We start from the raw sequence: 14,856 nt of genomic DNA, 5'->3' as shown, positions 1-14,856 counted from the left end.
AAAAAGTTTGTCAAATTTAGAGGGCAACTTGGTGTAGTTGATAAAATGACAATTACGAGAGGGTATTAGAATATTTAATTATTATTATTATTTTAATGGTCATTATTGTAATTTTTTGTTTTATTTAGTTTTCTATTTTTAGAAGTGGTTGTTTCTTTTTTAGAAACATCTCCGTTTGTAATCGCCTATTATACAGCTCTCTGGTTGAATAAAATCATCCAATTAATTTTCACATGATTCATGTTTCCGACTACATCCACCCTTGGCATTATGCCTTGTGGGTGCAAGTGAAATGACACCACATAGAATGAAACCATGACCAAGGTTTGTGTTCCCAAATGTCAACTATATCACTGTTTAAAATTAGCCCTACATTGTGTAAGGATCTGGACACAAAATGTGAACTGCATGCATTAGTTACAATCAACATAGCAAAATTCATCCTTTTATAAGACGACATATTTATTAGACATTTTTGGCTCTAGGAATTCAAATTAAGATCTAACCAATCCTCACAATGTACACATATAATTATCAGTTTGTTTCATCTACACTAAAAATAAGGTTAGAAATCCTATTTAACCCTAAATGTTTTTGACTTGTCTAGTTAATGTTAGTGTAAAATGCCATTGTTATATTTTGTATTTTGTTGGAGCCTAGTTTCACAGGCCTCAAAAATTGCGAAATTGGCTAAGTTTTTGTCCTTGTGTGCACTTGCCCTATTTGTCCATCATAGATAACCGATCCAAGAAACATTTGATGGATCTGTCCCCTTTAGTTAGAATTTGTGTAAGAGTCTCTTGCCATTCCCATGTCCCCATCATGTGGTTAAGTTGCTAATGATCCTAATTTTCTTCAAGTTTGGATGTGTTTTCTTTCTATTACCTAAGTGATTGGTGTTAGTCTATTAGAGCTTTTGGAGGTTCAACAGGCATGGTTCAAAAAGTGCCAAAAGCTCCAACATAAGAAATGATTGAAAAATGATCAAGGAAAGGAAGAAAACGTTATCGGAGAGTTCAAAAATTCTTGAACTCCTCATGATTCAAAACGTGGTAAAGTGCTGACTAAGAGTAAAAAAGTAAAAATGACTAAGGAAAATAAGAATGCCAAAGAGTTCAAGAATTATTGAATCCCTGACATGGTTCACAAGAAGGCAAAAGCTCCAACAATGTTCAAAGGAGTGTTAGAGACAAAGTAAAACAAAGAAGTGGGTGGCATCAACAATTTCAAAGATTCTTGAACTTGTTGATGAGTTCAATGAAGACTGAAATATTCAACATGGGATTGATGAAGGCAAGTTTAGTAAGATAAAGGAAGACAAGTTTTTTAATCACCACGACCCACTCTTGTATGCTGCACATGATATCAGCACCATGAATGTTGTTGGTTTCCTTAGCTACAATCATCCTTGTAGGGATTTGGATTGATCAATTTTGAGTAGGATCCATCCTTTGTCCTTAATTCTAAAGCTTCAAACAGTACCTGCACTTATTGCCCAACCACCATCAATCTTTTGTAGCTATTTCTAGGCGTGGGGTTTCTTTGAGGTTATATATGTTGTTTAGCATATAGAAAATAAGAGATTGATCACTTTTATTTCTAGAGGTCTAGAGGTACCAAGGTCTTCTTGGGTTTCAATTGGTGCAAATCCACCCCGTCTAGAGCAACATGTCTTTAAATCACATTAAGATTAAAATTGCAAGTGTTATTTGTAATGTATCTCCATGATAGTTTATCTATTTTCACAGAAGTCTCTTGGTCACACTAAGGTTTCTTCCTTGCCATAGTTGCTGACATGAGTGCAATATTGGATTTAATGAATGTAATAGCATTCTAAAGCATTACAATCTTTGTAATGGTCTCTTCCGCATTATACATGGATTTATGCAATTCTGTGATGGATCATTCAGTTTGCTTTGTTATATGGTATCATATGTTTGGTGTGTGTAAATGCATTGCTCATTGTTCCTTGGTGATTTCAATTTCCAATTGAATAAGTATTGATGTGTTTTTTATGCACATGCGAACACAAAATAAAATACCCAGGTATCTTATCCTCCCTTGAACAAAGTTTCCTCGAATGCTGAAGATTTCGCCCAAGGATCGATCGAGGCAACTCCAAGGTTCTGGTATGTAGGGTCTCTACGTGTGGATAAGCTCTTGTGGTATGATTTAATTTTGCTAGAATCACAAGGGGACTTACATTCGAATGCCTGAGTGTTTAATCTGTTGGAACTTGAATCCTATCTCCTAGCTAGAAGATAAAGAAACATCAAAAGATACAGGGCTCAGAAAGTCTGCTCTAAGACCTTGAATGCGAGAAGATGGATGAATGACTAGTTGGAGTCCTACCGGGCTAGGTCTCACCATCAAACTGAACAATTCAACACCAGCTCAGTGCAATCTTATAGGGTAGTTCTGAAGATGTTCAAATCATTACTGTCAAACACTGATCATCATTAAAGTTAATGCATGAACAATAGACGCGTAACGACTTGGGATTAAGCTCATTCAATGCCAGTTGACCACGCAGGGCGCTCTTACAATCAGCAAGAGGCTAGTGGTTTAGACTAGGCGGATTGCACGCGAGTGCATTCAATAACTTCTTTCGTTCAATCTAAACATTTACCATCTAAAACGAAGATTCAACGAGAAACCATGCATATTGCAAAGAAACGACATATTTCACCATATCTTCAATGAAAATGGAGTTCATTTACAATCAAGGCAACAATTTCTTGCCTTCTCTTCCTAATCTACTCTAACTTCTATTCTATTCAATATTCTAGCTACTAACTCTTAGCTATTCTAACCTCTATTAGATAACTCTTAACTATTAACCTTTACAAATGAAGAGCCAGAGCCTTATATAGAGAGCTCTTTACATCTCAATGGCTCAGATTGGTTTACAATCAATGGCTAGGATTACAAGATAGAAACCCTAATTAGGGTTTGTTACAACAAAACCTCCTTAGCCAATGAGAAAATTACATTTAAAATTTGAGAACCAATAGGAAACAGGGGTAGGTGCCTCGAAATTTGAGCTATTACTGGTGAGTCAGGTACATTGAATCTGGACATGTTGATGTGGACCTACCTGACTGGAGGAATAGTGACTGGGATGCCACCTTGTCTGGTACTTCATCTGTGATGACCTTTGGTCGACCCTCCTTCATCCTTGATGTATTTGAGAAATGATGTACATTTCCTTGGCTCTCTTGTACTTGATGAGGCCTCTTCACGGTCAAGTCACTCCTCCTCTAGTAGCTTATATTGCTTTGAAATGTTTACAAGATCCTTCTTCTCTGTCATCCTGTGATTTCTTTGAGGATAGTTCTAACGCATTACTTGCAATTGTTGATCATTCGAAGTCCTTCAATTTAGTAGCACCTTGAGTATGTTCTCATGCATCCAAGGCGTGCTTAGTGATGATGAAACTTGAATAGGTCCTCCTTGACTGCTCTTCCTTCTAGCCCAGTCTTGTTGATTTGCAAAACAAACAAAGGATGATTAAGTATACATGATATATTCATTCTAACATGATATTTCTCACCTTAAATCATCAACAAGAAGGCATTAGAATGAAATTCGCCCAGGACCCTCTCCAGGGACAAGACCTATAAGGAATTTCGCTCTGGACCCTCTGGAAGGGTCAGGAGCGAAATTGGTAATCTCACTTAATTCTCTATTCATAACTCATTCTTCAAGGCATTAAACTTCATAATTGTGCTCGTTCTAGGTATAGACAAGTCATTTGCTCTCAAAAATTGCTTAGGACGGGGTCATCCAAGTGCTAAGGCAAGGTACAAGGTCCATTGAAGAATTTCGCTGTGGACCCTTTAGGGTCAGGAGCGAATTTCTTCCTTTAGGTTGAATTCTTCCTTCCTCTCACTTCAATTTGCTTTTATTTTCACCTTTCAATCCCTCTCTCCTGAAGACATCAATGATTTGACCCCCAAAAAGACCTAAAAGAAGGATTTTGCTTTGGACCTTGGCCAAGGATAGGATCTATAAGGAATTTCGCTCTAGACCCTCTGGAAGGGTCAGGAGCGAAATTTGTGATTTAGCCTCAATTCTACCATTTCCTCTGCTCCAAATCACTTCTCAAGGTAAGACTTAACAATTCTCTCCCAACAATGCCTTAGGAATCAAGATCTTGATCTCAACAAGGAACAAAACATAGTTTTTAGGAAATTTCGCTTTGGACCCTTTGGAAGGGTCAAGAGCGAAATTTGCATTTTGACACCATTCTTCTTCTTTTCAAATCTTCCTCCATCGTCATCAAGTGAATTCGCCCTCAATTTAGCCTAAAACAAGATCTCTTGGGTGCATTAGATGAAATAAGGAGTCGTCCTAAGGATTTCGCTCTGGACCCTTTGGAAGGGTCAGGAGCGAAATTTGTATTTTGCTTGATTTTCCCTCATGAATCTTCATTTTTCATCCTTTTCTTATCAACAACAAATCTTTTTCCTTCAAAAAAATGCTTGGGAATGAGTTAGTTCATAGGTTGGAGCAAGGTATAATGCTTCATGGAGAAATTCGCTCTGGACCCTTTGGAAGGGTTAGGAGCGAAATTCTCTTTTTGGCTCAATTCACACTTCTTTTCTCCTTTCTTTGCCTTGAATTTAACTTGTCAAACTTCCCTCTATCACCATCAAGTCAACTTGCTCTCAAAGTGGTGTCTACTCAGTGCTTTTGGTGAGGAAATAAGCTATCCTAAGGATTTCGCTTTGGGCCCTTTGGAAGGGTCAGGAGCTTGGAAAAATTTCGCTCTGGACCCTTTCGAAGGGTCAGGAGCGAAATTTGGAAAATAGGGCTTGTCCTTGATAAAGCTTTCTCCTATCTTGCTTGCTTAGCTTCAAACCACCTTCGGAAAATACCTTGAGGGCAATTTGCTTTAAAATTGTGAGGAAAATATATGCTTTTGAGAAATTCGCTTTGGACCCTTTGGAAGGGTCAGGTGTGAAATTGCTCTTTAAGGCTCAATTCTTCCTCATTTTCACTCATCTTGCTTTAGACTTGTCTTTTTGAATCCTTTCCTTGCCATACATGTCCACTATTTGATGTCCTTAGTGAAGAAATAGGTCTTTTGGGGAATTTCGCTCTGGACCCTTTGGAAGGGTCAGGAGTGAAATTTGCAATTATGCTCAAATTCCTTACTTTTCATCACTTCACTTTGTTTCACACATCAATACTCTCTCAACCATGCCATAGGGATAAGGTTTATGAGGCAAATTAGGACCAAGAAGGGAGATATAAGGAAATTCGCTCTGGACCCTTTGGAAGGGTCAGGAGCGAAATTGAAATTCGCTTTGGACTCTTTGGAAGGGTCAGGAGCGAAAATTGACATGTTCGTCTCTCCGTCAGGATTCATATATGGAATATAACATTTAGACCTGTAGGAGTTATAATGCAAAATCTAGTTTTTGGAGGATTCTTCAATTTTCCAGACTTTAGTCAAATTTCAGGATCAGGATGACATTCCAGACAGCGCCAAATTTCAGGACATTTGAGGATCAGGATGACATTCCAGACTTCTTAAGGCGAATTTGCTCTGTCCTTGATGTAAGGGATGGGACCTAGGAGGACATTATGCATTCAACCAAGGTTTGATTTAGCAACTTGAAGTGCAATCGGATAGTACACAAAAAACACCCTAGGCATGATCTAAATAACCCCTAATCACTCAATTGACCTAACCTCTTGAGGAGATCCACCTGACTCAAGCAGATCCTGCTATCCTAATGAGGCCCCTGGCGACCCTTCAATGCAAAGACTGATAGCCTAGAACCTAAAAGACCAAGAAAACAAACCCTAGAAAGCAAAAAGTAGGGGTCCCCATTTGCAATGGGGTGATGTGTGAATACGTCACAACAATAAGCACCAATCTTAGAAATGTTTTAACAATCACATCGTTAAATGAATAAATCTTTAACCAATAGATTAGAGTCAGATTAGGATTTATGCATGCAGTCCATGATTTTGCAAACCAGAGAACAATTTCAAGCAAACCCAAACAGCTAAATAATTAGAGAATCATGTCATGCATGTTAACACCCTGCCACTGTGTATGAAATGTTAAATGAAATCATCTTTGGGGATTATCACGATGGTAACTATAGGTGCATCTGCAAGGTGTTGAATTGGCTATATAAGAAGTTTTATGCAAGGTGTTGAAGAGTTGTCAACATAAGAAGAAATCAAGCCAAAAATTCCAAGGCTAAGGGTTGGAGCATACAAAAGAGAACTAGAAGGAAAGATGAGTATGCAAAACACTAAAGCAGCAAGAAGAGTAGAGGATTACCATGTGTTTGAGAGAGAAAAGGGGGGCACTAGAACATCTGAATCAAAACTCCTTGAGAAGAGAACTCTAGGCACTGATTTTGCATCAAGGTAAAACTATGGTGACTCCACCATCAAACCCAAGTGTAGACAGGTGGAAGCTTCCTAAGTTTATATGAGATGGATTAGAGGATCCAATAAAACATTGTAAGACCTATGAAACCCTTTGGATAGAAAATGGTTAAAATGACAAAGCATACCAGCTATAGTAATTTCCAACTACTCTAAGAAGTGTGGCTATCAATTTGTACATGAAGACTGAATCAATCTCTTGAAATACATGGAAGAAATTACGAAAGGCTTATGAGGAATTCAAATTTCTTCAATATGACAACAAAATTGTAACAAAAATGTAAAAAATAGGCAAGGTAAGCATGTAACTATTAGAGATTATAATCGCATGCTCAAAGGATTATTCATAAAATTGGAAAAAGAACCAACAAATGGATTAAGAAAAGGCAGTTCATTGAAGGCCTTATCCCTTCATTAGGGAAAAAGGTGAAAGTTATACCAGCTTCATTGTACGTAGAAACATATAATAGAGTGATAAACATAGAAGGTGAGGGTAAGATATCTTTAAGATCCAAAATAAAAATGGATAAAGATGATGGATTGGATGGAAGTTGTGATAATGAATTTGGAATAGTACAAGCACTATGGAGAGACATGCCTTGAATGCTGAAGGAAAGGCAAGTTCTAACAAAGAACCTAAAGAATTATGGTGTACAAATTGCAAAATAGGTCACACCAAAGCTGATTGTTCCAAGAAAATATTTTGCAATATTTGTCAAATTATGGGGCCATTCAACATAAGAGTACCGATACAATTTGAATAAAGTACTCTTTACACAAAGAGAGTAGTTCACCAATCACTCTACTAAAACTGCAAAATAATATGAATATATCTCCAAGCAGCTATTGGAATCAATGAGGGGGAGTTCAGATTCGGATATAGTATGACTCCAAAGGTTGATCCATTATCCATTATTGAAAATGTAGTAAGTGAGGACACTTTGCTAGGGATTGTTATAGAAAATAGAATGAAATGGGATTATTGTGCAAATGGTGTGGACCTAGAGATTGTGATGATGCAAGGTGTGTAAAGAAAAAATGCTAGCATTAACATGATTGATGTGGAAAGAAACAATGAAGTATTAGCAATTACTTGAGCCCAAGCAAGGAAGGCTATGTACCCAGACCCATATATCAAAACTTAGACTTTATGAAGCAAGTGTTAAGGTGGAGCATGTTATCAAAAATGAACATCACCACTCAAATGCAAATGCAAGTACAATAAAAAATCAATTACAATTTGATAAAATTATTGCAAGAGAAGTACTTCAAATCACCATATGAGTTAAATCATCAAATTTATTACAAAGTACTCTTGCACATAGAAATGCTATAACTAATACTATATTTGATAGGGATGAGATGGTTCTTGCTACTACCTATTTAGAATTTTGAGATAATGAAGACCCCATAACCAGACCTCCATTGTCGAGAAATCAAGTGATCAATCGCATGTTATTGATGGTTAACATGGCAAAGAAACTAGCAGTGGTTCACATGGAGATCCCTAGAAGGGATATCACTAACAAAATTATTGATAGTAAGTTTGATGTAAATGTACTTTTCAAAAACACTTGGAGAATCATAGGCAAGCCAACCATTTGGCCTCCAACTTTCTAGTTGGTAGGAGTGGATCAAAAAACAAGGTATTGAAGTACTATGGAATCCTCATGGGGAAAAAAGGTACTTATTGGAACTCAAGAATTTTTATTAAATTATATGGTCATCTCATTATGCTAGAAAGAATGTAATGGCATTGTTGGGACGAGGTTGGCTAGTATCAATCAAAGCCAACTACATTTGGAAAAAGAATACACTCTCCGTTGAAAACAAGGGAAAAAATATACAATTGACACAAAGAATCAAGTAGTAAGGAAGTAGCTTCCTTGGATTCCTTGGATTTGACAAATTTGGACTCTAGAGAAGAGTGGATAGAGAAGCATGATCAAGGACTAATGGAGTTGAACGCCAAAAGGAATTTGGAATTGCAATTGTATTCAAAAGATGAAACAAATTGTTCCAATAGAAAATGGAGAACTAATAACTATATCCATCAAACTACAAATTTATTGAAGCTAAGGAGATCAATAAAGAGGAACAAGGATTATGTGATGACAAACAACAAATGAAGAATGATTAGGTGAAGAATTCATGTGCACTAGATGAAATACATAGTTTGCAAAAAAATTGAAAGTTTTGAATGTAATTGATTTTGTTATTCCAACAGAGGCATTTGACTTCATTGAAGATCCCAAAATTAATGATAGCATGCCTCAAAATAATAATATTAAAAATGTTTGATTGCCTCTAGACACTTGTCCTAACAAACATACAAAGGACCCTACTCATGTTATAAAATTCCACATAACATCAAAGTCAAATTAGAACAGACTTTTTAGGAAAATTATGGAAAAGGGAAAAGTACCATATAGTGGGTCAGGTAGAAAAGTAATGAAGTGAGATAGAAAAATAATAGATGGGCCCCACATGAGCAAAATGAAAATAATAATAACTGTAAAATCATTTTAAATTGGTTGGAAAAACAAAAACAAAAAATATGAAATTATAAAGCTCCACCATTGCCCACCCTACAACCATATATGAAGGAGAACGTTAAAATAAATAATAAAATTTCCCTTTGCTATAGTATGCCTTGGCCTCCACCCCCCTGCCCTCTCCCTCCCCCCCAAGGAAGACACAATGTCTCCAAACCCTATAGTATGGCAAACTATGTCAAAAAAAAACTAAAATTAATAATCTTCAAGCTCTTTTTTAAACTATAATATGGCTAACACTATCCAAACAAATTGAATTTAATCTTCCTAAAGTTCTATTTTCTCCCACACAACATCCTCTGCAGAAAACAAATAAGTAGAAGGAAATGGACAAGTGCATAGTGTTTACTTCCACCATATGGCCTTTTTGTATGATTTATTCAAAAAAATTTACCAAGCGGCCTCTACTTTATCTTCTAAACCATACCTTTTTCCTTTTTTTGTACACTCAATAGTAGAATTGTCTCCACTTGTATGACCACTAGTTGTTTCTTCTTTTGTTGTAGAGTCTACCAAATCCCACTCTTCTAATGTTGGTGTATCCAGTTGAATTACTCAATGGAACTTCCACTGCATATGTGTAGCCTTCTATAGTTGGCTCTTCCTCAGGATGACTTTGGCAACAACATAAATTCTTCCTACTTTCTGGTGAATTGGGAGAAGGCATCTCCCAAGCCTTTGGGGAAATTGAACACTATTTTCATGTTGGGATTCATTCTGTAGTTCCTAAAGTCTTGTCTACTGATTAGCTTGCTACAATTTTTTCAGTTTTTAGAGTGTAGTCAAATTGGGCTCCTTGTTTGTTTGATCCTTCCTAAAAATTCCTTAAACTGCATGGTCACTGGTGAGTGTATTCTCCATACAGTGGTCTACATTCTAGATGTGATGGCTATGTTGATATCCAAGTATATTTCAATCTGCTGATGATCATTGTTTCCTTAGTCAAATCTCCTTTCCACTTCAACTAAAATTATCACTATAGATCTTCATCCCCATTTTGTTGTTGAACATTCACTAGTTGTGGAATGACCAGGTTAAGATCAAGTTGTTCTAGTTGCCGATAGGAAGCATCAACATAAAGGTCCTTCTTCCTTGATAGTAACATTATGCATTCGGAAACTTTAATTGATCTTACTTGATTTATTACTTGTTTTAATTGTTTCTTAGAAGCCAGTTTTCCTTCTTTTTTGGGGGGGTGGGGGTGTGTGGGTGGGGGATGACGTAATTAGTGTAACATGCCTTTGTTATGTTTTCTGCATGACTATGTGCTATTTACTTGTCGACTTTAGACAGTTCCTAGTTGTCAATGGTTTTGGTTTTCTTGACAACCATCAGATGCTTTATATAGCCTTTGCATAGTCAAGAAAAGCAGTTCGATCCTTGGATGGTCATCTCTAGTCTACTTCTATAAGAAATTCATGTAAATAAAGGCATATTCTATTTATGCATTGTTATTTCTGTTCATTATTTCCAGCACTAGTTTAAATATATTAAAGAGTAAACAATCCTTCTTGTTCTTTAAGAATGTAAGAGCAATATGTGCTGATGTCAAGAGTGTTCAAACATTACTGTTCTAGTTCTTATTGCAAAACTGATGGAGAAACATTCTTTTACATGTGAAATTGTCAGAATCAGATGCTGGGAATGATTTCCAACCTTGAAGAAAATAAATCAGTTATTGCACTTCCTCTCAATATAAGAAGCAATGAAATATTTTTTCTCAATTGTTTGGAAGCCATCATAGCCTACAACAAGAACAGGCCGATATAAACCCATGTCCAGATTATGCTGATAGGCATTTTAGAAAGACCTATAAGCATACAATTGTACTCTATATTATATGCATCCTATGTACAAGATAAAAAACAATTATTAATGATGCCAAAAAATCTCTTATGTCACATTATAAGAATTATAATGCATCACATGGTTATGCTAGCAAATTCTATGAAATTGAAAGAAGAGATGAAAGGGCAATATTATAGAGTACAATTGTATGCCTATCAGAAAATTTTAAGGAACCATACAATTGTACTCTATATTAAATGCATCCTACATACAAGATATACAGTCCCTAAATTCCTCAAAATGATTTCAAATTTTACAGTATTAAGCATTTAAATAGTCCCGATTACTTTCATATTTTACCATTGGTGTACATTTTTTGTATGTGTCGTGGCTAGTGTATATGGAACTACTGATCTGAATTTCTTTGCTTTCCCATTTTTTATTTTTTAACTCAGTGAATGAGACAGCAAAAAATGGATTTGGAGATCCTTACTGGTATATCTTCATTTTTTATCCCACCAGTGTGAGATGTTTCCAAGGATACATCCAAGCTATTTCTAGGGGCTTCCAAGCCTGCAGAAGAATCCATAAAATCAATTCAGATTGTGCTCTGCAATAAAAAGATCTCTAACTTAATAAAAAACCAATATGCCATGTGACAGTTTACCATCAGAATGTCTTTTATCTGTGAGGAACTTCCTCCCATTATGAGGTTGATTAAAATCAAAAAGGTTCAATAAGCCACCCATACAGCTTGGAAAATCGTTACTTGAATGGATTTCTCTCTGTGGATTATAACCCTTTTTCATGACTCAGGAGAAGAATTACAGAACAACCATTCTTCATTATGTCAGAATATAGATAATTCCTGCAGTTAAAAAATTTACAAAAGGTAAGCAATCACATAGAAACATAAACCATATGCCAAAAGTTGTTAACAGAATGCACTTATTAAGGCAACTTTTTCAGCCTCTTTCGCTGCTTCTTATTTGAGCTTAACTTCACCCCATCTTGAGAGTTTAGTTCTACTTATAAAGCTAGTCTATATTTGTTATTGGTCAGTAGTAAACTTCATATCAAGTCATTAATTGGATAAATCATACAATCAACACTTCTAAAACCTAAACATAAGCGAATGCACTTCCACAGATGGTCAAGAAATTTGGAAACTGCCCACAAAATGTAGAATCTAAAAGTTAATCTGCCTCAAGTAATTCTGTTAAACTCATTAATGGTTTGCAATAATTTCTACTGAATTTATCAAAATTTCTTATGAATTAAAAAGTAAAGGTAAGGGTGCTTATTTTAGGTTTCAGCTTAAGCCAGCATGGCAACTTGGTTTATAAAAGACCCTTTGTGGGAACAAGGGGATTTTTCACTATATATATAGAAAGAGAGAGAGACAACCAACAAGTTAATTTAATTGTTAAGGCAAAGTCCACTGTAGAAAGTCCCGACACTGACCATGATGAGAAAAAAATGTCTGCTCAACACCGCATGAAATTTGGAAAGAATGAAGGAGAAAGAGGATTTCCAGTTAAGATACACAATACAAATTAAGGATGAAAGGAATTTGGTCTTTCTATCCACTATCTCACACTATCCACCCCAAGAAAGTTGGTGTTTGGGAATTGATGTTTAAACTTTTAGCCCTCCAAATAGAGTTTGAATTTTTGCATTAGTTCCACAGGTTCTTATTTTCAAAAACATTTTATCTCGATTCAACTGTACTCAATTCATTTCTGCATATTTTTGTACAAATAAAAGCTTATATGCTGTCATCTGTAGTGGTTGTGTCCTTTAAGGAATTGGAATCTTGACATTGTAATTTCCTTAGCCTTCTTCGGGGCTCTGTTTGTTTAACTGATTATCCAAATTCCTTTTAATGCTTTCTATAAATGCACTGTATCTCTTATGGAGCTTATGAAACTGGAAACAGGTCCAAACATGTCTGCTAAGTCAGCTTCAGGATAGTTGACAATGCCTTGTAACACCCAAACAATGATCAGCAACTTATTTTCTAGATGGTCATTACAAGTCTGGTTTGCTTAAAAAAGAAAAAGTCTTCACAAGTAGAATGAGTGATAAGATAATCCAAATTCACAACATGAGTTAATACTTGACAACATGCACATTCATGAATGAAAACATTTGATGATCAATTATAACAGAAAATCTGTCACTAAAGTTCTTCTTCCAGTAACTCTTGAAAATTTAAACCATGCTCTCCCCGAATCTTATTCAATTCGACAATGTATTTCTGAATATAAAATCACAATTGGACAGCAAAGTTGCCATATTTATGGGTGCAAATTTCAGACAAATTCCAAAAAAGCAAGAGATGTTCTCTCCACCACAACTTAAAAGAAAAGCTGTCACCATCGTCTCTGGAGCAATATATCCCATAACAGCAGGGGCTACATATTAACCATTAAAGTAGAAAGCATATCCTGTAAGAGCTTCCCTGCTAATTAGGTCTCCTGTTTGATATGCATTTTTAGAGTTTGCAGACAGGAAGTAATCATCAAGTTATGTTACTATTCTTTATTTGTAGACTACCTTGTAACAGAAATAATTAATGGAATCAAATAAATTATATCAACCAGCCATCTGGATGATAGTTTTCTGCAACTTCTTTGAGCAATTATAGATCCCAATCTGTTTTGTGATCTGGCACCCATTTTATAAATTCTCTTCCATAGATCTACATAATAGATTGTGTTTGTAAACTATACTTCTGGCTCTTCCATTTGATTGATCTATTTTTTTCTAGCATCATGATTCACTGCGATGGCAAAAGTGAATTTCACTTGGGCACACTCCTTGTCCTTTCAAAGTCTTGTAAACCGCTATATGCCCAAACTGTATTCTTGATGGACTTTCCCAAACAATTTAACTAAACTCTCTATGGGATTTGTTAAAGATGATAGCTTCGGTCAGATAAATATGATCATGAATGAGACTTACATCATTAGAATAATTCATATATGTATATCAATATACATAGTAATAATCATTGAGTTTATTATTACTATGTATATTAATATACATACATATTCTTTTCATGAATAAATTAAATCTGATTAAATGATCTAATGGCTGATCATGTATCGATCGACATCTTCCAAGTGTAAATCTGTGATCATGCATGATCCATACCCTGTCGATAGAATGTATCGACTATCTTCTTCGATTCACCATAAATCGATAATGTGTATCGATTTACCTTAATCGATAATGTATATCGATTAACTGATTCTTCAGTTTAACATACCGATTGTGTTAACTGAATAGTTAACCACCAATTATGAATCAGTTGTGTTAACTGAATAGTTAACCACCGATTATGAATCGGTATTTATTTGTTTGTTTGTAATGACAAACGGTTTGTTAATGCCACCGATTGGGAGTCGGTATTTGTTTATAATGACAAACGGTTTGTTAATGCCACCGATTGGGAATTGGTATTTGTTTATAATAACAAACGGTTTGTTAATGCCACTGATTATGAATCGGTATTTGCAATATTAAATGGACAGACATATCGGTGGAGAGACATGTCTCCACACATGTGGAGACATGTCTATCCATCGATGTGCCTCCCCATTTAGATATATATAATTCACAAACAGATCGATGAAGGTAGTACCGCAATCTATCAGTGCAAACCTTGGAAGATCGATCTCATTCTCAACACAGTAATATTTGTGATATAATCAGCAGCACTTGAAGCATTGTCAAAACTTAGGAAATTAATATACTTTGTGGACATACTATCTCCCTTCATACTTGCAGCAACCTGCAAGATTCATAGGTTAGTGAGATCATCAATTGTGAGATAATAAAATTAAAAGATACCTCTGTTTTATCTACTAAGAAATGTAATCTACATTAACAGGATTTACCAAATAATGTCTCCTGCTTGGTAGTCAATCAGACAGATCTTGAAACAGATACTGAATCAATGTTATTTATTCAAAAGATAATTGCTCCAGAAGATCATGATCATTACTGTTTACTTGCTGTTCGATGGCACTCAATAATCTCTTATTGCTTCCAACCTAAATGGTCATTGCCACTAAAACAACTCTCTTCCCAA

The 14,856-nt window shown here is 35.6% G+C and overlaps 1 protein-coding gene across 4 annotated transcripts in view; it reads right to left on the bottom strand.

Annotated features, from left to right (window-relative positions):
- Positions 1-14,856, bottom strand: part of LOC131035242 (uncharacterized) — a 71,119-nt gene that overhangs the window by 17,840 nt on the left and 38,423 nt on the right. For all 4 annotated transcript variants that reach the window (XM_059221405.1, XM_057966908.2, XM_057966910.2 and 1 more), the window contains 2 exons: positions 11,425-11,625; positions 11,251-11,330 (listed from right to left, as the gene is read on the bottom strand). In XM_059221405.1, coding sequence (XP_059077388.1) covers positions 11,251-11,330; positions 11,425-11,566 — 222 coding nt within the window. In that variant the 5' untranslated portion in view covers positions 11,567-11,625. The remainder of the gene's footprint in view (positions 1-11,250; positions 11,331-11,424; positions 11,626-14,856) is intronic.

The sequence above is a fragment of the Cryptomeria japonica genome, chromosome 5 (assembly GCF_030272615.1).
Source record: "Cryptomeria japonica chromosome 5, Sugi_1.0, whole genome shotgun sequence".
Classification (NCBI taxonomy): Eukaryota; Viridiplantae; Streptophyta; class Pinopsida; order Cupressales; family Cupressaceae; genus Cryptomeria; species Cryptomeria japonica.
This window is presented reverse-complemented; position numbering and strand designations above follow the sequence as displayed.